At 51.8% G+C, this 23,072-nt stretch overlaps 1 protein-coding gene across 3 annotated transcripts in view; it reads right to left on the bottom strand.

Moving 5' to 3' along the window:
- PAX3 (paired box 3) overlaps window positions 1-10,512 on the bottom strand; it is a gene marked incomplete at its 5' end in the record, with an annotated part of 103,519 nt that extends 93,007 nt beyond the window's left edge. For 2 of the 3 annotated variants that reach the window (XM_080689096.1, XM_080689094.1), the window contains 4 exons: window positions 6,338-6,472; window positions 7,620-7,749; window positions 9,015-9,250; window positions 10,428-10,512. In XM_080689096.1, the coding sequence (XP_080545222.1) occupies window positions 6,338-6,472; window positions 7,620-7,749; window positions 9,015-9,250; window positions 10,428-10,512 (586 nt within the window). The remainder of the gene's footprint in view (window positions 1-6,337; window positions 6,473-7,619; window positions 7,750-9,014; window positions 9,251-10,427) is intronic. The other variant, XM_080689095.1, reaches the window with a different exon arrangement.
- Between the last annotated feature and the right edge of the window lie 12,560 nt (window positions 10,513-23,072).

Below are 23,072 nucleotides of genomic sequence, written 5' to 3'. Positions count from 1 at the left end.
ATGTGCCACAAAGAACTCTCTAGTGTTGTATCTGTACCCAAAACTGAGAAACCAGATCAGATCTAAGCTGACTCTAACTTCCAGCTTAATTAATCTACTTCAGGCAATTGTTCTAAAATGTGATGATCCGTCCTATACATTTTACATCAGAGAGCACTTGAACATGGATGGGGTATTAATTAACTGGGGGATTATAACAGAAAATATTCTAAATGTGTGCCAATGATTCTGCTATGGATATCATGATTCGTCTTGCTCAAAAGTAAAAAGTGAAAGCTAAAATTAAAAAAAAAAAACTATGCAAAATCATTTGGTACTGAAATGTGCGCAGAGAAGGGGATTCCAAAAACCCCACACACAGGCAGATCCACGATGCACAGTTAAATATCCAAGGCTTGAGTCTGGCATAAATTTTAGAACCTCCGAGTGATTTGTTGGAATTTGCAAATTAAGCACAGAGATGGCATTTCCAAAAGAGACCTTGCAAGAATTTTTGCTCTCCTAATAAAAGAAAATTCAATGCAAATAGATTGAGTTTTTGGAACAAACAATATCTAATAGTTTATCTAAAAAAATCAAGAGCCACAAAAGTCATAAAATGATTCGGGGAAGTATTGTCTTTGGCATTCAACAGTTGATTGTTATAGGGGAGGCTCTGCTGCTCTCTTAAATGCTCATGGCTCTAGAAAGCACAACCCACGGGACAAATACCTCCTTCATCTTGTGCAACTGGATATATAGTTCAGTACCATTGTAACTCTTAGTGACCAATTTATAAATAAACACCAATGAGGCACAAACTATGCATACAAACAGACACATATCTACTCTTATATTTTAAGGAGTATAAAATATACAGAAGAATTATCTAACCATCCATAAACACAAAAATTATGAAAACACATGTTAAGAGATGCAGTTAGTATAACTCTCAGTTTCCTGTACGTTTAATCAATTCTCCACCTAGTTTTACATTAAAAAATAATAAACATATTTTCTCTACATTCTTCTAGCTTGGAAACAGCAACTTTGGTGAAACTTTCACATTTAGAAATTTAGCAGCAGGGAGATAGCAGCTTCCATTCTTCCCTGCCCCCCCCCCAAAAAAAAGAAACGAATGACGATAAAAATCACCATCTTAGCCTCAGTTCTAAACAAGAAATCACCATAGGATAATTAAAAACACCCCATGGGTCTTCTCCACAAGCCAACACCATGTAGCTGGTTTCAGTTCCTATTTCTTAAAGCGAATTTGGTGAATTCCTCCTTAGAGATTTCTGAGGAAAAGGAGGATTTTCCAAGACAGATAAATTGAAATGATCCCGCTTTGATCTCTGTGGTTAAGAATCCCTCACAATAGAAGATGGCCACTGAGAGGCCTCGGCTCCGGCCTTTTAATGCATAACAATGGTATCAACAAACAGCTACTTAATCAATATTTGGCCAGAGCTGCTGAAAACTTCCTTTTCAGATTTTAATTCCTAGTTGTAAGACAACCCCAGAGCAGCCAGTGAGATAAGACATTAAACTGACTGCTTAATTGCCTTTTAGTGTCTTGTTAGTTATATATGTACACTCTTAATGGTTCTTTAACCTCTATTTACCCGCATAAATAAATTGCCTGTCATAGAAACCACACCGAACTTAAACTTTCTCAGTCCGGTCCAGGCCAAACTCTCTCCCACCGTTTGTTAAGCTCTAGAGATTTTCATTCGCATCGGTCCATTTAACCTATGCGCAGCTTAGAACTTCTCCTCTTATCCTGAGGCAGGGTTTTTGTTTTGTCCTCAAAATATAATATACATTTGAAGTGTTCATGGATGTCGAAAGCATCTGAGTTTAGCGGCAACGCGATTTCCCTGATTGATTTCTATATATCCCACTCGCCCGAGCCAATCCACACTTACCGGTTCCGCATCACTGCCCGAGTGGGTTTTATTGCTCAGCCCTGGGGACTCTTAAATGACCCTTCAGTAATTATTACACACTTGAAGCCCCTTCCTCCCTGCTATCAACAATCACATCAAACCCCAAAATAAACATACCATTCAATCATTAATTAGAAAATCTGCATGTTTTCAATAAGCATACAGCAGTCAACCAAGACAAACAAACAAGCAAAATAAAAATGCTACCGGCCAAACTCTGATTTTTTTTTTTTACATTGTTCTAGCAGGGAAATCCTTAGCACTACATTGACAAAAAGGATTGGGATGGTATTGTCATTTAATTCAAGTTCTGATATCTGCCATACTTTTAAAAATGGGTGCTATTTCCTTGTTAAGTTTTTAAGGGCTTCTAAAAAGATGAAATATACCCCCGAAGACTAGAGATGATGTTGAGGTCAAATTCCTGGTCTCGACAAATGGAAATCGTTGGGCTGTCCCATTAATAAAGGTTTTTGTGCCACAAACTAGGATCCCATACCCCATAATTTTAATCTGTGGGAAATTTTGTCTTCCACCTCAGGTCCCAAACAGAGACTTAAATTCTCTTTTCTGATAACTTGTTCGAACCAAAGGGCTTTGCTTTTCCCTGGATTCTAGCATCCCTTACCAGAGTGTTTTGTCTGTCTCGTCCGCTAGAAACGTATTCCAACGACTTTAAAACTTTCTGTGTTTTTAACAGACTTAGGTGTTTTAAAAGCTGACGTCATTTTGTCTTCATTCATTTTCCCCCCCAAAGAGCTCACAAGAAAGCAGGGCTCAAACAAGACTTTTGTCGCTTTTACTTTTCCAAATTAAAACAACAACATCAAATTGCAGGCAAACGATGTGACAGGAATATGCACCCTCCAGCGACCGGTGCCTGAAGCCCTTAGCCGAAATTGTTGCAAAGTCTCATACTTCCTGGAGATTTTTTTTTGGGGGGGGGCTGTGAAAGTGTATCTCCAGTCCCAATCAAAACATCAATTTGGCAATCTAGCCTCTTCCCCTTGTACTCCCGAACTGCCACTTCAAAGCCGCTGCAACAAGTCAGTAATTGTAACATTGCATCTAAATATTTAAGCGACAGTCTTTCAGTCGCGTGTCCATTTACAGTCCCCAACTGTCCCCTAATTCCATTACCGCACAAAGCAAAAATGTTGCTCAAAACTCACAAACAGGAAAAGCGTCACCCTGGAGGAGGAGGAGGAGGAGGAGGAGGAGGAGGAGGAGGAGGAGGAGGAGGAGGAGGAAGAGGAGGAGGAGGAGGAGATGAAGAAGGAGCAGTTTCTATTGATTAGTCACCGCTTTTGTGTTAAGGGCTTTCTTTAAAATAAGAAAAAAAATGGGGGGAGGTTGCAGAAATTTCACTAATGTGAGCCTCAGGCAAGGGAGGAAAAAAGAGAGGAGCAAGCCGGGAGAAGAAGGGGGAGGCGGGCTGTGTCAGGATGAAAGTGAGAGGACATAAAAGGCGATTGAGTCCGCTGCAGCCCGGCGAGCTAAGCTTCGAGCTGCCGAGGGAGGGGAGGGGCGGCTCGGGCTGGGGCGCGGGGCGCAGCAGTGGGGGCGGCCATTGTGGCAGCGCCCCCGGGCCGGGGGAGGACAGAGCGCCCATTGAGCGGCTGCGCGGGCCGTGCCCACCACCCCGGTGCCCAGTGGCCTGGCTCCTCCCGCCCGGATCCCAGCGAGGTGCGGCCAGGCCGCGGCGGGCACTGCGGGGCAGGGAAAGTTGGAAAGGAGAAAGGGACCGTCTGGGAGAAAGAGCGAGACCCTGGAAGGAGACCGAGGGTGCTTATGACCTATTTCAGGTTGCCTGTGCCCTGGAGTCTGCCAGGCAGACCCGCGGCCAAAGTTGTACCCGGGAGAGCCGTTCTCTGCAGCGCCTACCAGCCTAGGCCATCCGGGGAGAGCAAGCAGCAGTGGCCCTAAAAGTCCCTCCTCTGTGGGCGTTTTTCTCCCCCTCCTGCCGGCGCTCTGTGCTCTTTCTCCTATTTTACAAGCTGGGGCTGCTGAGACTTTGGATGCCTGCATCACAGACGGGAATTTTTGAGGTTTCTAGACTTCTAAGTGTATCTCAGTCCTTTCTCTGGGCCCCTTGTGCCCTCCAGGGAGGTGAAGGCACTGAAGATACTGAGGTTGCATCATCTTTGACAACTCAAAATTAAATTTAGGCTTTGGCGTCTGAGGTGTGTGTGTGTGTGTGTGTGTGTGTGTGTGTTTACCATCACAGCCCCCACTGGGAAGAATACACTGATTTTAAAAATGGTAGCAATTGCCCATGAATAGCAGCCAGCCCAGCTAGCAGGCTTAAAAGACTAGAAACATTTTGTAGGTGAAATGGCCACTTTTTCCACGCTGGAGAGTCCATAAAACTTCCTGGCGCAGCAGCTATTGCGGCTCATTGAATAATTCATCCCTCATTGCAAGCCCATAATGTCTATTCTGGGCCCTTTGTGGGGCTGTTTTCTCTTCTTTTCTCCTTGAATTATAAAAAGGTTGCCTGCCTTTGTTCACATCAAGCTGCTCCGAGCTGCAGCTTTGTCTGGGCCAAGCTAAAGTGTGAGTTTCAATGGACTCTCCAGGCTTTGTCTCCCAAGTTCATCTCCAAGTGTAGATTGTGTAGAGAAGGCCTTCTTTGTAAAAGCTGGAAAAGTTGTACAAATGTTTGACCAGCTCATTTGGGACGTTTTGTCTCCTGGGCCTGGCTTGCCTGTGCTGTGACGGAGCAGCCGATCTGCCTGTCGGGCGCCTCCAGCAACAAGTAGCAAAGCCCTGGGCCCCTCAGCCTCCCCAGCAGCTCTGGGGCTCTTCTGCCAGAGGCTGGAGGGTGTCCGACTCCTCCACTCCTGCCTTTTTCCCTCTCCTCACACCTCTCTGTATGGTCATGGCTGCGCTAAAAGCAGAGGTGTCTTCTCAGACAGCAGGACAGAAAAGCGCCCCTCCAGAAAGAGGGGCTTAGACTGTGTCCATGGGAGGCCCCTGCCGTGGAGGGAGGGACTGGACAGGATACGTATCTCCCGACTCAACCTGCTATGTTTTGGGGTGTCTTCCTGATTACATGTCCATCCCAGAGTATCTATGTATGCTTCCGTTATCCCCCAAATCAGGCATTTGGATGGGGAACACCCAAATCTTGGGCTTCTTGTGTGCAGATTTTTCATTGCTTTGTAGCACAGCTGCCCTGAAAGGCCCGCAGATGCCCCAGGGTTGAACAATAAAGGCAGAAGAAGGGACCCGCTTCCAGACCCACAGTCCCGGCCTGTTTGCCAGCCTGGGGAGCGCACAGACCCAGCTAGTTGCAGTAAGTAGCTCTCCCCAGCCTGTCTGCCCCTCTAGAGCAACCACAAAACTTAATTCAGCCCAAGGACGTTTGAGTCACAGACCAGGGAATTTCGGGTGTGGGCAGGCATGCAACTACTTCTGATCAGACACAAGAGTGAAGAGATGCTTCTATCTGCAGAGCTCAAGGCCCCGAGACTCAGTCCCCCTGCTGCTGAGATCCTTCAGTTCACCTCCCAGGCCCAGCTTCCTTCCTTCTTTTCTGTGTATAACTTGAAAGTTTGAAGGGGGAAACTCTGAGCAGGTAGAGGGGAGGCAGGCTCTACTTCCTGCTCCTCGGGGTGAGATTTTCCATTGGTGCTGACAGGCCACAGCTAACGTGGAGTGGGTGGTCTGCACACACTCCCCCACCCCAGGAATAGACAGCGCCAGCATTAAGGACCCAAGAACACAGATCCCTTTAACTTGTAACCAAGATCATGGGCTAATTTCGATTCCCAGACACGTGCATGTTAAACCTCATAACACTTGAAAACCAATTTAAAACAAATGCAGAACAGTCAACTTATAAACACACGCGCACGCGCGCGCGCGCGCGCGCGCGCGCACACACACACACACACACACACACACACACATCTATTAGGCAGAAAAGTGGGGCAACACTGAGTAACTGCCGCCCAAGAGCTCCTGCGTGCCCCCCATGTGGGAAACTGAGATCCAGGCTTTTTCAAGAAAGTGCAAAAGTTACTTCAAAAAGCTACTTCTGACTCCAATAGCTTAAGTACCCTGTATCCCCAGCATTCCAATCGCTCAGAGATCCCCAGTCCTCATCTCTGTAGACCCCACCACCACCCCCCAGAACGCAGTCCACAGTTCCCAACTCCCTGGGCTGGAAGTGGTACCGAAGAAAAGATTTACAACATTTACAACATTTACAAGTGTCTCTCTGGCTTTCACATGAATGCTCTTACCGGAGCACAGAGGCTGGGAGCAAGGAGGGACCTTGACAGGAGCCGGGGGCTGCGTGGAGGTCAGGCCGGGACGTCAGAGAACTGCGCTAACCCAGGGCCGGAGCGCACCGAGGCGGAGCGCGCAGCCCCAGCACAGCCCGCGCCGCCGCCGCCGCTTACCTCGCTCGCTCAGGATGCCATCGATACTGTGCTTCGCCTTTTTCTCGCTTTCTTCGGCCTCCTTCCTCTCCAGATCGGCCTCTTCCTCTTCGCCTTTTCCGAATTTACTCCTCAGGATGCGGCTGATGGAACTCACTAGGGGTAGGGGGCCAAGAAGAGGAAAGGAGCGCACAGGATTGAGATGCACGGGGTTGTGCGGGAGGAGCCCCCTCCCCCTAGCCAAGGGCGCCAGAACCCACTGCCCCGCAGCCTCGGCACTGTCTCTGCCCGCCTCTGGTGCCATCCCCATCCATTTCCTGTCCTTTACTCCCCTATTCAAAGCCTCTTATATAGGCCTCTAGGTACAGAAAGAGGGAGCCTGGCAAGCGGCACCTCCAAATTAGGGCTGGGTAGGGCCATCTCTGCTTCTCTTCGCCAGCCTGGGAGCGGTTCCCTTCCTGACTCTGCACTGGGGCACTAGGTCTCCAACCTAAGAGATTTCTTCCTTCAGCCTGCCCTACAGCTGTCCTTCCCCACCCGAACTTACTGGGAGCCCCAAGGTTAGCGGGAAGGGTCGAATCACAGAGAACCGTCCCCTACAAAACGACTTTTTTTTTTTTGAGGCTTATAAAGCGTTTAAATTTCAACTGCAGAATCGTTTCCTATTGTAAAAATCAAAGAAAATACACTCCCCCCGCCCCGTTTATTTTTTCCAGATTCCGGTCTGGTAAACAAATCCATACTCTGAAATATATCGTTCGCGCAGAGGGAAAAAGGGAGTTTCCTTTTAATTAAAAACAAACTCTCCCGCGCGCCCTTGCACTGGCCCTGCATTTGTCCTTCTCCCTTCGCCTCCCCCAGGCTGCCGGGGGCGCCGGATGGTCCCTGGGACTCTCGGAGAAAACCCAGCGTTTGCCGATGCCTCCCCTCCTTTGCGCACACGGCAAAGTCTCCCTTCGGTTTGGGGTTACCAAAACATTTGTTTCTCTTTAAAAGGGAACATCAATATTAATAAGCGCATGGCCTCCTCCGCCTCACGTTTCCTGCCCGCCCTCCTCTGCAGAAATCCTCTTTGGGGAGACCCTCTGCGGCGGTCCCTCAGCCCTCCACCCCTGGGACACGCAGCTCACCCTGCATTCTATAAAACACCAACATCATCTGGTCTGTAAATATTTCAGGCCTTGGGAGAGGCTGCCTCCCAGTAGCTCAGATCAATAATGGGGTCGATTCTGTGTGTCAGAAGACCGCCACGGTAATAGCGACTGATGGTCGTGCCTTGGGGACACGTTAACGGGCCTAGTACCTGAGGGCACAGTGTTTCGATCACAGACAGCGTCCTTGAGTAATTTGTCTCGGATTTCCCAGCTGAACATGCCCGGGTTCTCTCTTTTGTATTCCTCAATTTTCTTCTCCACGTCAGGCGTAGTCACCTGCTTTAAGAGAACAGGCGGGCCGTCATTGGTACCCGGTACTCTGGGCCAGACTTGGTGGCTCTGCTGCCTCCGGGCCTGTCTGGATGCTCAGGGAAGGTCCCCCCTGTCAGTCAAAAGGCCCCCAACTCTCTGAGACTCCCTTAGAATAAGGCAGACAGGAAATCATCCCTCTCCCGGAGCAGCCTGGGGACCCTCTACCTGTCTAGAGAAGTTCTACAACTGGGTGAAATTAAGAAATAAAACATCTTGAGAATGGGGTGGGGTGTACTTTCAGATCCCGGAAATTAAAGGCAACTCCTTTATCCAACCGAATCAACACGAAAATGAAACTAAAAAGGAAATGCTTCAAACAGGGCTGTCTGGGGGAAAAAAAATCAAATTAGACCAGCAACTTGTGTCATTGTAAGAGGGGACCAGGTTTTACTAAAGTGAAGCTCAAAGCAAGATGCAAGAGGTGAAGTACTGGGTGTTTAAAAATTAGAGTGGAGAGCAAAGCTGCATAATTAGAGCCTACCCCCCCCCCCTACACACACCCAAATAAAAACCTTTCCAAAGATTCCCAGATTGAGATGGGGTTGGAGGAGAGGCTTGGGAAGTCTTAGGCTTATCATACTCATCTTGATTTTGCCCCCTAGCAACTAGAAAATCAAATTGGCTTTTCCCTACAACCAGAAAAGACAGACCTTGTCGCTCAACCCTATCGAATGTGACTCTTTAAAAAAGAGAGGCAAAATAATTTGAGGATAGTATCAAGCTGCCTTTTTTTTTTAAGGGACTCATTGGGTTCATTACATAGAAAACTAATCGCCGTGGCTTTTGGCTTTTGACTCCTGGAAAACAATTTGGACTGGGGAGAGACTAAAAGTTAGGAGAATCCATTTAAAAAAAAAAAAAAGGAAGCGTCTTAGATTCCTTTTGGAAAGGGCCGAGCAGCAGATGATGCTGCTCAGACACTTGGGGGGAAAATCGGCAACAGGTAGACACGCACAGTGGCCTGCTTTAGGGGCTTGTTCGAATAAAATTTGGTGAAAATTTCAGCGTTCTCCGAGCACAAAAAAAAAAAAAAGTTACTTTTTTTTTCCCAAACCCTCTGGAGTGTTTTTGAAGCATCAGTTAAGGAATGGAAGGCTCACACTCAGTACACCTTCAGGGCTTTGGAAGACAAGCTCCTTTCAGGCCCCAGATGGCAGACCTGCTCCCTACCGCTCTAACCCACCCGCTGGACCGGGCGCCGGGGAGCGGCACCGCCAGACCCGCGAGCTCACCTTGGGCTTGCTGCCGCCAATGGCGCCAGGTCGGATGGAGCCTGTCTCCTGGTACCTGCACAGGATCTTGGAGACGCAGCCATGGGACACGCGCAACTGTCTCGAGATGACGCAGGGCCGGATGCCGTGGTGGGCCATCTCCACGATCTTGTGGCGGATGTGGTTGGGCAGCGGCCTGCCGTTGATAAACACGCCGCCGAGCTGGTTGACGCGGCCCTGGCCGAGGGGGGTGGACACTGGGAGGAGAAGGCGAGATGGAGAGGCCGGGAGAGTCACTTAGCTGGGTGGAAAGCAGCGGAAAGAACCCACCTCACTTTGACCCTTCCGGCCAATGGGCAGTGACAGCCCCACACTCAAACTACTCCACCCGGACTCCCAATCCCAGACCCTCTTCCGGCCACATTTGTTGAAATTATCTAGCAAACCTGGGGCATTTAACCTGCTGTGAAGGGAATCACCGTGGCAGGATGACTGGCTCCTGAGATATTGTCTTCCTTTTGGGGCCCAGGATGGCTGGCAGCTGGGGCTTGCTGGCGCTGGGTCTGTCTTTCCTCTAAAGGTGTCTCTCGCCCAACTCTGCTAGTTGGAACTGCCCTAGGGGTCTTTGTGGAAGCCCCCTTGGAGTTTCTGACTTGAGTGTGGGAGCCAAGAGCCAAAGAGAATTGCAAACAAGGCGCAGGTGGCTGCGGGTGTTACCTGTTAACACCTCGGGACCCAGAACGGTAGCTGTGGGTCTGCTTGTGGGTAATCTAACCCCCTTTGGGGCCCTGGGTATTGGTTCTGCTCTGAATGGCAGGCGAAGGGCGCTGCCAGGACCCCGCTCCGGCGCTCCAACTTCTAAAGTTGTTCGGAAGTGCTCGAGTTTGCAAAGCTTACTGGGATTCCCAGAAAGTTCAGGTCAACTGAAGAGCGATCCCCAAACAGGTTATAGAAACTTCAAGAGGCTACTTGGGACGCTAATGGCTTAAATTTTCCATTTCGAAGGCTCACGCCCCAACTGTGCACGGCAAGAAAATTCTTCCCAAACTAAACAAGAGTTTTGCAAGTCTGGGCTCCTCCGAGACAGTTTGGAGATGGCTTCGGGCGGGCAGAATGTAGAGACGTTTCTGCGGGTTTTTCCACACGCCGGGTCACCCCATTCCTGACCAGGGCATCTCCAAAACAGCCGGGAGAGAGGACCCGGCTAGGTGCAGGCCTGGCAGCCGAGCTCCGCCAGGGTTGCAGGGAGCAGGGCGCTACTTTTGCAGACAGAAAAGCGAATGGGGACTTGTCCCCAGCTATACCTTCTCGGGGTGGGCGGTGCTGGGGGAGTGGGATCCCAGGACACTCCACCGCCGTCGCGGAGACCCGGCACCGGGTGGGGCAGCCCATCCAGGCCCCGGGATCCCGACCGCGCAAGAGGCCCTTGCTTACCTTCCAGCGGGAACCCGCTGCGTGGGTAGTTCTGCCCCGCGCCCGGCCGCATCATCCTGGGCACAGCGCCGGCCAGCGTGGTCATCCTGGGGGCAGCTTCTCGCAGAAATTATATCCAGGTGAAGGCGAAAAGGAAAAGCTAGCGCGGCGTGGCAGGCGACCCTCGGGAACTCTCCGGAGCGTGAGTGAAGAGCTCCTCCCCAAAAAGACAGGCGAGAGGGAGGGACTCGGGGAGGGGGGCTGCAAGACCCGAAGTTCTGGAAGGAACCCGGGGAAGGGGCGGGCAGGGAGGCCCCAGAGTCCAGGATCCCAGGCCCAGGGCTGAAAAGTTTGGTGCGGGTCTGGGCGATCGGCCCCGCAGCTGGGGGCTTGGAAGGGGCTCGGAGCGCGGCGGCGAGCGGGGGAGGGGCGAGGCGGGAGCGCGGCCGGAGTCTCCTCCCGTCGTGACACGGAGTGCAGGGATCCGGGCTAGGGAGCATTTATTAGTTCTTTCACCCAAAGCTTGGTCAGGAGCCCTGAGCTGCGATTGGCCGACGGGGAGACCGTCCCGGGTGGCGGAGACACGCGCTGATTGGGCGACAGCGGCCACTTTCTCTTCCCATCCCTGACGGCGCCCAGGCCTCCGCCGGCCCGAGAGGGCCCCGCGCGGAGCGTTTTCCCCGAGAGAGAAGGGTGGACCCGTGAAAACCCGGAGAGACAGCCCTAGGGCGAGGGGCGCCGCCGCTCAGAGTGGAAAGGGGTCTCGGTCCCTCACTCCCTACCTGTGTCTCTACCGCCTATCCTTAGCTGTCTAGCTCTGTCCGTTTCTTGTTGGACTCTTCCTTGGCTCTTTTCTCTCTGTCCCCTTCATTCCGTCTCTCTTTAGGTCTCCCTCGTTCCACCTGTGGGTCTCTGCCTCTGGAGGGGGCGCGATTCCAGTAGGAAGTCTTGGGAGCCCCGGATAGGTTTGCTTCCTTCCTCTGGTCTACCAGTGCCCTTTGGCCCGAGCTTGCTGGGGTGCCCTCTGTGGAGTGGGGGTCCTCTCAGGAAGAGCCCAGGGTGTGCTCATAGTCTGGGGGTCCGGGATTGGAGGAGCAGGTTGAAGGTTAGGAAGCTGGCCATCCTCAGGCCCCTGGACTGTTCGTCGAAGGCTGTGGGGATGGGGGAGTGTTAAGCTATCATCTTCTTGATTTAAAAACCACTCTCGGAAACTAGAGCTCTAAAATCTCCACGTGGAGATCCCCACAGAAGAGATGCATCTATATGTTAAAGTTTTGCCCGGCTGCGGCGTTTGTTCTCAGGAATTTATTATGGCTTCCAGACTAAACTGCTGGCAAAAATAAAAGGAGTGGAGTCTTGGCTAGGAGCTGAAGTGTCCCCAGCAGGATATGACGCCAGGAGTGTTGTAAAGACTGTCTGTCCTTAGAGAAGGTACCATTGTGCAGGGTCTTTTATTTATAACTTGGTAAGTGCCAGCGAATTCGCCTCCTTTACACCCCAGTGCCAGCCCCGCGGTCCCTCCGCACTCTGCTTTATTCGCTCAAGTCTATTCAGGGACTGTCACTCCAGGCCTGCGAGGTATTCAGGCCCTTAATCAATCAAAAGGTTTTTCCCTTTGAAATAAAGGAAACAATGACTTCTGGGCTTCAAGTTCCCCCTTTTCCTTTTACAATTTTTGAATTTTTCCTGCCTTGGAGTCAGTTCTCTCTCTCCCCCCAATCTCTCTCTCTCCCCCCAATTCTCTCTCTCTCTCTCTCTCTCTCTCTCTCTCTCTCTCTCTCTCCTTTTCTATCTCCTTTGACAGTTTTGACATGAAGTGAACTCAAGCCCCCAACTCCACTTGCCCACCCCCTAATTAAGGCAAACTAGGAAGGCAAGATTTCAGGGGAATAAAGTATAGCAGCTCCACAATCCTTCCGTTTGGACCTTTAAAAGCTCACTCCAGTGTGGGGAACAGATAGTCTTTTGGCTAGACTTAATGTCAAAAGGCTTGGTTGATCCTGGGAGTGGCTGAGACTGGCCTCTGGAGGCTTCAGAAAATGTCTGGCCAACTCCCCCCCCCTTCATCCGCACACCCTTGGGGAGGAGCGTGTGCCGTCCTTGTACAGAGTGGAGAAGCCGGAGAAGCCACTGGGAGTGGAGCCCCGGTTAACCTGCTTTTACATAAAACAGTTAGCAAGAGGGGAAACTTTCTCCTTTTCTTCTTAAGGACTGAGAGCCACCAAAGTCTGCACCCATATTTCCTAAGCCACTTCTCACAGGTAGCATCTAAGGAGCTAGACGTTCTCCTACATTTTCTGCCTCCAAAAGTGTAAGCCGAGCCCAACGCGCACATTGTTGGGGGGTTGGAGGTACCTAGATATAGTTCCAGGGCACTCAACTAAAGAAACCCCAACACCCCCAATAGCCGTGTTAAGCAGTTTAAAAACTTCCCAGCTGAGTCTCCAGGTTTTGAGTTCAGCTTGCTTTCCAAGACCTCTCAGAGGCAGTGCTGGGCATTCTCCTGGTATTCTTTCTCCAGTGAGCCGCCCATTTAGGTACTACAGATTCCTTTCTGGGTTCCCAAACTTCTCCACCGCCCGGGGACACTTGAACCACCCAGCTACTGCCCTTTGAACTAGCTTTCAAGTGCCCAGAGGTTAGGGTACATTCGTGCATTCATAACCGTCCTCACCGCTTGCTATAAAAATGTACAAGTGAGGTTTAAGTGTTGGGGGCGTGAAGCTTCTGGGTGGAGAGATGATCCAATTTTTTTCTCCTTCCCAGACTCACCCTGCTCTGAGGTTTATATTTGTCCAGAAAATTAACCAAGCTCCTTTGTACCACTAGGGCTCTGCAGAGGGGCAGCTGGGTGCCATCAGGGTGCACACAGCTAGGCCACTTCCAAATTTTCTGAAGCTGGTGCTGTTGCAGTCTGACCCAGGAGGGCCAGAGCCGCGATGTTGGATGGTTCTCTTACCAGTAGCTCCCTCCCCCATCGCTGCCACCAGATTGAACCAGGCACAGAGCCTGGGGTACCTCCAAAACCCTGCAACAGTTTGCTGGAAGGCTTGGGAATCCCTGGTTTCCTAGAAGTTAAGAAGAACGATACTCCAGCCTCTCATCCAGTCTCTGAGGCCTGAGCCCCCCTATGCCCCTTTCTTCTTTCTGAAGTCTCTCCAGAAGCCAGCCCCATCCTGCCTCCAACTCCCCCCAGCATCTCCACCCAGCACTTCCCCTGTCTACAGCCAGTGGGCCACCAAGTCCTAGTGCCTAGAGCCGAATCTGGCTGCGATACAGGTGCTAATTGGCAAAGGAATGCCCCAGCAGCGGGGCTCGGAAGGAAGGCGAGGGCCGTGCCCTGCAGCTCCAAAGGCAGATTTGGGAAGGAGCATAATTTCTCCCAGGCTGACAAATTACCCAGAAGGTGTCTGAGGGAGTTCCTAGGACCGTCTCCCAAGCAATCGTAAAGTCTAACCACATTGCTATCTGTGCACGTGTGAAATGAGCTTGGAGCCTTAGAACCATAGTAGGATAATCTGGCAAAATAAAAAATAAAAAGAAGAAAGCAATTTGTCATTGCATCCTCGGCTCCTCTGCCTCCATTTCAGAGGTACTCTCAGTGAAATCAGCAGTGGGCTGATGGGTGGACCGTGCCGTTCACTAGGAGGCTCCACGTTTTTTCTCTGCCCTGGGTCAGGTGCAGAGATCTCCATATCAATCAGGCATCAAGTGGTCTCTGTATTTGGAGATTGCTGCTCAGGAGTTTTGTGGCTTGTGGGCTTCTCCAAGCCTCTGAAAAATGATCTCACTTCCAGCAAAACAGAGGTCTTAGGAGGAAAATATAATCTAAGTAAAACAATGTTTCTGACCAAGTGTGTGTAGGAAGGTGGTAGCATCTGCCATTCGGCTTTTCTGTCCACGCGGGAGGGCCCAGCTCTGGGAGACTGGGGGGGGGGTCCTTTGGGGAAGCGCTGGGCAGACGCAGCGGAAACCCTCAACCCCACAGAAAGGCTGCCCCCGGCTCACCGGGAAGAAATTAAAACTCCAGGCTCCCGATCCAGCTTCCGAGCGGAATACTACGTTCCGCATTGGTGCGCGTATGTGCGGGTTAAACCCGAGGCTCATCCCCACGGCTGCAGAGACCGTCAGAAGGCCCCCCGCGGTGAGTTGTCAAAGGCATTGGCGCCGCCATTCTCTTCGTCTGAAAATCCGTCGGGACAGTTCGGATTTAGGAACGGGAGGGGAGGCGGATCTGTGCGTCGCACCGAAATATGCTGTGGGCCGTGGCGGGTCTGCTACTGCCCGGTCCCTGCAGCCGAGGGAGCCGCCTGGAACAGGGGAGCGCGTTCTCAATAAGGAACATATGGTTTGTGAGGAGGAAGGAAAGAAAGGGGGGAAAGGGAGGGAGGGGGAGAAGAGATGTAAAACACAAAACAAAAAAATATATATTGAAAGGCAGCGAAGGAGATGGAGAGGAGTCTCAAGGTACCCGACTGCTCTTTTGCAGACTTCTCTTTGGGTCTGTGAAAACTTATTTTTATGCCAACAAGAGAGACAAAATGTCAGGTTTCAAAGGGAGAAAGCCCCTTGAGGGAAAAATAAAATTATTCCTCTCTGCAACGGGGTATCTTCAAGCAGCAGAGTGGGAAGAGAAGTTAATGATTAAAAGGTTGATTTGGTCCTGCTCCGGGGTGTGTGTGTGTGTGTGTGTGTGTGTGTGTGTGTGTGCGTGTGCGTGTGCGTGTGTGTGTGTGTGTGTGTGTGTAGGCTGGGCGTGGATGCCTGCAGACCTGGAGGTGTGTGTGTGTGTGTGCAGACCTGGAGCTGTATGTGTATGTATGTGTGTGCAGGGTGAGTGTGGGTGTGTGCAGACCTGGTGGTGTCTGGAGGACCTGGTGCCTGGAGGGGGGGTGTTAAGGACAAGGGACCTTCTTTAGCCTAGGGCCCGGCTGGAATTGGGGGCAGCCTGGGTCTTGGGTAAGGTTAAGAGTCTGGTCTGTGTAGAGGCCCTTGGAGGAACTGTGTAGCTGTGAGACCCGACTTGGGAAGGGTCTTCTGGGTTTCTGAGGGGACTCTAGACGTCTGGACAAACAGGTGGTTCGACTATCATCACTTAAGAAGCTCCTGCCTCCAGGTGTGCGGGTGCTTGGACTGTGTGCCTGGTTCCAAAGGTTGGTGTGGTGGCAGAGGGGAAGAGGCTGGTGTCCGGAGGATAACAGGCCTCTCCCTCAGATCCAGACCGGCTTCTCTGACTGCCAGCGGCCCCAGTTACCGAACCAGCACCGGGAACTGCAACCTCATCTCAGCCTGGATCTCTTCAACTCTGGCAGGATCCCAGCCCTACCCACGCCAATGGATTTCAGCAGGGCGAGTTGGGGTCCAGAATCGCTACGGAGCAAGAAGAGAGAAACTTGGAAGACGGGTGTTGAATTCTGGGGTCACCCGGCCAAGCCTAGCTGCACCACAGTCCACAGTCGGGTCACCGGGGCTGCCAGTGAGCCAAGCACTCTCTGTCCTGTGGTTTTAAACGCAGCCTGGAGCAGGAGACTGCATTTAGTCCAGTTGAGCAGACTAAATGCAACAGGTGGTGGAGGCCAGGTTTCCTGCTCCAAGCCCGGCTGCCTTGTGGCCAGAGACCTGCTTGGTGGGGCCTGAGTCTGGAGTGGGAGGTTAGTGAGGAGACGCACCTGCCTCACAGAGTCCCTGCTCCCCCTGCTCCCCCCCACAGAGCGCCCAGTCAAAAAGGGGAAGGGCCCGCCCTCCTTGGGACACAGCGTCCCCAGACCCCAGCACTCTATTAAAGGGGGTGTAGAAGAGGAAAAAAAAGAGAGGAGGGAAAGGAGACAACCGGGTATAAAGGAGAGAAGGGAAAGGACACTAAGAAGGCAAGCTCTCCACTCCACAACCCACCAGGACCCTGCACCTTTGACTCTCTACACAGGACCTGCTTTATTTCCTGCCTAGACCCCACACTTTTCTCTGCCTACCATTACCCAAAAACAACTTGCCATTTTTCTCTTTTAAATAAAGTTTCTTTTTCTCCAAACAAAACTTTAAACCAGTTTGTAGGTTTTGGGGAGGTGGACGGGAGGATGGGTAATTTTGATTCAGAAGCTTGGAAGTGGGGGAACCACGAAGGGAAACACTGAAAAAAGATGAAAACTGACCATTTTGAACAATGAAAGCAAACGGAGCAGCCAGTGAGACACGCTGTAGCTGCAGGCAGTACGCACGAGACAGAAATACAGACCCCGGGCCAGCTAGCAGAAAGCTCTCCCGTCTCTTTGGTGGTCCTGCTCACACCCAAGTCACCCTCCCGTACAGCTTCTTGGGTCCAAAGAAACTCCTTGCGAGGTGTCCCAACCCCCAGACATCCAGCACCCAGCCACTGGGGGCAAGAGTTAAGACAAGTAGCCCCAAGAGGAATGAACTTCAGAAAGCCTTTCTTCTTTTCTTTTCTAAATGAAATCTAATACTATCTGGCTGCAAATATATATATATATCACCGGTCCTGAGTCTGAAAGATTAACATTTGGATATGTAAGAAACCTAATCTGCATGGCTAATTGATTCTCAGCATATCAGTTTAAAGGATAAAGATCGATATCTGCATGATGGATATTGTATTAATAGGGGCATAAATAAAAGCCGAGGAGTCGTTACCAAAACCTTTGAAGCCGCTTCCTGGCTCTTCGGCCCACAGCAGGACCTCTGGGTCACCCAGGTCTTCCCGCCCCCAGCTCCCGCTGGTCTGGAAGCACTGGCTTCTCCCACTCCGGGTGGGAGCGGGGAAATACTCAATACATAAGATATTTAGGAGCCGAGCGTGGTTGAGCACGCTTGTAATCCCTGCGTTTGGGAGGCTGGGACATTGCAGTTCTGTGAGGCCCTTTGCAACTCGATGAGAAGCTGTTTCAAAATAAAAAATAAAAAAAATCAGGGCTGCGAGTGTAGCTCTGAAGTAGAATGCCTCTGGGTTCCATCCCCAGTACTGAAAAAAAAAAAAGATATTTAGGTACACAAATATGCGTTGATGCACAGGACAAGTTTCCAACCTTGCATGTACACCCTCGGCCTTTAGAGATTGGAAGCCAAGGTCATTTTCTATCTTGCTCTACGCTCCTAGAGGGCACCCATGAAAGCTCTCCTTGATCCCGGGAGTAAGGGACCTGGGATCCGGGAGGTACCCTCTGGACGAGGAAGGGAGGAGGTAGAAGGCTCAGCAAGGACCTTGCAGGGCCAGAGACTGTCCACCCAAACAGGCCAAACGGGAAGAGGAGAGGTAGGTGCCTCTCAGGCTGGAGGGGTTGAAGGGTATTTGGACCAGAGCGAGCCCGGAGAAGTGGAGCTCCGTAGACAGCCCGTGAAGGGAACGGGTTGGGCTATACGAGATTTTAAAAGTGACCGCCTTAATCTGGTGGTGGCCAATTAGTCTTGGGTCCCAGTGGCCGCTTCCAGTGAGGAGCCCACGCTCTCTGCCTAGGGAATTTTCCAAATGCAAATAAATCACCCCTCGCGCCCCCCCTTTCTCCATTAATTAAGAAGGACGTTTCGACAAAATGAGTGTAATCTTTATTAATTACGCAGCCCTTGGCGAGCATTTCGCATCAATCACGCCCAAAGCGAAAGTAGAGCGGGCGCCTAATCCTCTCCCGGAGCGCAGCTGGAGCGGCGGGGCCGCCCGGGCAACCCCCTTTACTTTCACCTCCCGGGGCTCCTACTGTGGTTGGCGGAAGAAACTCGGCTCGAGAGACCAAGCAGGCAAACACCAGCCTCCAGCTCGCTGGCCCGCTGGCTCCTGCAGCCCGGAGCTGGCCCCCAGGACGCCCCACTCCCGAACGTCTTTTATTTGGCACTCGCTCCTGCACACACAGGCAAAAACTCGCACACGAATTCAAGCGACTCCGCCCTTCTCCAGCTCCGCCCTCTGGGCCAGTTTGGGCACCCACAGCCCCCCAGCGGTCTTCTAAGTTCAGACGCTCCGAGGAGGAGCCTGGTTTAAAAAAAAAAAAAATCTAATTCGTCGAGGCCCAAAGCCGGGCTGAGCAGCGGTCCTGGGACTGTCAGTGTATCTCTGGGGCGAGGTGACGGAGGAGACAGAAAATCCAGGCTAGTCCTACGGACACCCTAGACAAAGGGCCCAGAGGAGCGGGATGCAGATACCTTCGAGCTGCTCTGGCAGCCACCCCTTCCTGCTAGCCGAGGTTGCAATACCGTGAGCTGGGGCTGGGGGCAGGGGCATAGGTGTTGTAGGACCTCTCCAGTTTTGAGTGGAGACCAGAGAAAGCTCGCAGCCTCCAAGTAGCTAGTGAGAAAGCCAATCCTGGTCTTTGGAGGACAGTCCCTCTGCACCCTGGTCTGTGGAAGGCAGGAACCTTGGGTGCTCACTGAAACCGCCCTAGCAGGGAGTGTTTCTTGTGAGCACTTCGGGTCAGGTGCCACTTCTTGGCCTGAGTTTACTATTTTACACCCACCTCACACTTCAAACACCATTCAGCAGGTCCTGCCTCCCCATGCCAGGAGCCTGGACCTTTGGTTAGGTTCCTCTAGTAGAGTCCCCCTTAAAATTTGGCCGGATTTCCCCTCTGCCCTGCTCCCGTTTGGTACTGAGAATGGAACCCAGGGGCATTCTACCTCTGAGCTACACCCCAACCCTATTTTATTCTTTATTTTGAAACAAGGTCTCACTAAGTAGCTGAGGGCCTCACTTAGTGTCTGAGGCTGACAGAGCCTGCGATCCTCCTGTCTCAGCCTCCCAAGTGCTGGGATTACAAGCGTGCTTCATGCCTGGCTCTGCTGGATTTAAAGAAGGGGGCAAGCTGGACACGGTGGCGCAGGATTGTAATCCGAGTACTTGGGAGGATGAGACAAGAGGATCTCAGGTTCGAGGCCAACCTCAGCAACTTAGCAAGATTCCCCAGCAACTTAGTGAAACCCTATTTAAAAGTAATAAAAATTTAAAAAAATAAAATAAAACAGGGTTGAGGGTGCGGCCCAGAGGCAGAACGCCCCTGGATTCCATCCCCATGGTCACCCCCCCAACAAAAATAAAGGGGGAAGGAACTCAGCACCCAAAGCCCATAGCGCAGTGATGCCGAGGCTGTAGAGGATACGGTGCGGACCCTGTTCGTGGACCCTGGGCTCTCAAAGAACGAGGATCTCACCAGGAGGGACACTGAGTCCGCTTGTAGCTAACTGCGCTGGCATTCTGGATCTAGCTTCGCAGGTCGGGCCATCGCCGTCGCAGCCTCCAGGACTGGCCGGAGCGCTGGGCGGCCTCGCGATCGCGGCCGGGACCCCGCGGAGCTTCCCCGGGAGGCGGGCAGTGGGCCCGGCGCTCGGAGCGTCCCGGAGCGCGCGGAGCCGGGAGCGCGGCCGGGGGACCCGGCGGTCTGCGCGGAGCTCGCCGGCCGCGCTTCTTCGGGCTGCGGGGTTGCTCGCGGCTGTGGGCGGCGGGCTCGGGAGCGGCACCCCGGCCTCTGCCGCGCCCCGAGCTTCGCCGGGTCCCAGGGGCTCTTTCCGCGACGCCGCATCTGGGCGCACTCCGGGTCTGGCACTCTCCCGCCTGCCGCCCATTCCTTTAGCCCCGCTGAAAGCGCTCACTGAGGGCTCGGGCTCATTTACCCCCGGGTCGCCCCCGGACCTGCCGAGTCGCCTGGGTATGGCACGTTCTCTCCCTCCTGCTGCTCCAAAGATCTACCTGGCGGGTCCTCGGGCATCCGCTCCGGCGCTGACCGCCAGGCCCACGTGCCCCGGGCCTCACCTCCAATCCACAAAGGCTTCGGCTTTCAGTGCTGAAGCCAAGCGGTAAGCGAAACGGACCAGAGCCTCACTCCTCACCCGGGGGACAGCTGGCTCGCAGATATACGATTATGTATTCATAACTCACACGCCGCCATGAGAGTGTACGGCGGCAGCAGCTGGACACCATTGTAAGGTATTTCTGATCAAATAAATTCCCATCGATGTCCTTCACAGCATCCAGGCAGGTTCGCTCGACCGCACCGGATGGGAGAAGTTATCTCAATCCCCATTTTACGCCTCCAGAACACAGGCACCAACGTGGAAAGGAATAAGATTTTAGGAAGGCGAGGTGGTGCTGCCCGCCTGTCATCCCAGCGGGGACGCTGAGGCAGGAGGACCCCAAGTTCAAGGCCAGCCTGAGCAATTTAGTGAGACCCATCTCAAAATAAAATAAGAAGGTCTGGGATGGAGCTCGCTAGCCCATGTGAGGCCCCGGGTTACATCTCCAGTGTTGGGTGGGGAAAGAGAGTTTAGGAAGAAAATACAATCGTTATGATCCTACTATGTGCTTGACACCACTAGGTACTGACTTAAAATAATTCAATTCGGTCTACTCTCAAGGTTTGGAAATTCGTTTATTTAAAAAATACAATTAAAGTTGGACTTTGTTGGCTCAAAGAACACAGAAGTGCCAGGTCATGGGAGAAAAGGAGGAAGAGAATAACTAAGTCTTCTGAAGTAGAGATGGTGGAGGCTCCTCTGCCCAGTCTCTGCTGGAGGCAGAGGAGGAAACTCCCTGAGGCTTCTCCAACAGTAAGCTCAGCTCCCTGCGGTTGGTGGTGGGAGATCTCAGAATGCCTGGCGTTCCTGGCACACCTCCATGGGTTCCCCACACCAATAAGCTGAATCAGCTCCTTCCAGAGAACTCCCTATGTTGTGACCCGGGTGCGCTTAGTGATCAGTGGAGAATTGCAGCAGTAATGGCATACACTTACTCAGTGCTTAGTTCCTGATGGGATTGTTCACACAATGTTACAAAGATCCACACTGCTGAAAATAACTAGGAGGCACAGGGGGGTTAATTAACTTGCCCAATCACGGAGCTGAGAAGCCTTACTGCTAAGATTTAAGCCCAGGATGATGTTGTGTGGCCGGTTCTGTTCATTAGAAAGCCATGATTTTCCACCTCTTTGAGAAGACTCAGAGAAACCCGATCTGGAAGCTATCAAGCATTTCCTTTTTTATTCTTTGCCTTATTCTAGCTGTAAATAAATTTCAGCAAACGTCCATCTTTAATGCCTCCAGGAGGCACCGATTTAGCTTATCCTGATTGAAATAATTTGGAAATTCACCCCACCTGAATTTCCTTTAAAAACACATCCAATGATATAATATTCCTTTAAAGTTTTTGCTTCTTTTCAACACCTTTCTTCCCCCTTCCTAGTGGAGATATTATATATAATATACCAGCACTCATTTTATATACATATATACATATATACATATATATATATTTTTTTTTCCAGTACGGGGGGATTGAATTGAACTTCAGGCCTTCTACCTCTGAGTTACACCCCGAGCCCTATTTTTATTTTTTTAATTTTGAAACAGGGCCTCACCAAGTTGCTGAGGCTGGCAGGGAACCTGCGATCCTCCTGTCTCAGCCTCCCAAGTACTGGGATTACAAACGTGCGCCACCACGCTGGCTGGGATACCTTTGCTTCCATGCCACGCCGAGAAGAAACAGAGACAGTTTGGCATTTTCCATCCGCTTCTAATTCGGACCAAACACATGTCAAGCAGAAGGCTGAATATTCTCCATGCCGTCCGACGACAGCCAGCTCTGGATTTGAATGCGCCGAGCAGCCCTGCACCAACCTGCCTTCTCAGCCAGCGCCTCTCAGTCCTACCGGAGCTGACCTGTCTGGGGAACTACGAGGAACTACGAGGAATTTACAAGCGGAACCCCAAAGCTTCCTACAGCGTCTCCTAGCCCCGCTCACCCCTTAGTGCAGCTGTCCCGCGGAGCCGCCGCGCGCGCCGGGAGGGTGTGTGGGGACACTGCAGCGCCTTTGGGTGTCCAGTGCAAACCGCCACGCTCAGCAGCGGGCGGTTTCCCGGCGCGGCAGGCTGGGATTCGGAACTCCGGTGCGGACTAAAAGCGCGCGGAAGAACCGAAGGCTGAGCTAACGCGATGTTCCTACACGTGGGTTCACTGACTCTTCCTAACTATTCGTTTGGAGCAACTCTGCTTCCCCACGCCCCCGGGGTGGATCGAACCTGGGGCCTTGCACTTGCTAGGCAAATTCTCTGCACTGTTACACCCTCAAGTGTTCGTTCTCTCTCTCTCTCTCTCTCTCTCTCTCTCTCTCTCTCTCTCTCTCTCGTCTGTCTCTCAAGAATACATCCCAACCTTATTTTTTAATTTTTATTTTGAAGTAGGATCTCACTAGGTTCATAATCTCACTACTTGATGAGACTGTCTTCCAACCTGTGCTCCTCCTGTCTCAGCCTCCAAAGTACTGGGATTACAAGCCTATGCCACTTTTAAGAATAAATGTGGACCGGGCATGGTGGTGCACGCTGGTAATCCAACATTCGGGAGGCTGAGACCTGAGGATTGTGGTTCTCGGACAGCCTCAGCTACTTAGTGAGACCTCTGCAACTCAGTGAGACCCGGTTTCAAAATAAAGAACAACAACAACAAAAAAAAGGGCAGGGGGTGTAGCTCGGAAGTCGAATGCCCCTGGGTTCCATCCCCAAACCCGCAAAAAAAAAAAAAAAAAAAAAATGTGTCCGGGTTTGTCAGCGCACGCCTGCAATAGCTGCACTTGGGAAGCTGAGACAGGACGGTTGCAAGTTGAAGGCTAGCCATCAGCAATTTAGCAAGCTTAGCAAGACCTTGTTTCCAATAGAAAAGGGCTGGAGGTGTAGCTCAGA

The sequence above is a fragment of the Muscardinus avellanarius genome (assembly GCF_963383645.1).
Source record: "Muscardinus avellanarius genome assembly, chromosome: 2".
NCBI lineage: Eukaryota > Metazoa > Chordata > Mammalia > Rodentia > Gliridae > Muscardinus > Muscardinus avellanarius.
This window is presented reverse-complemented; position numbering and strand designations above follow the sequence as displayed.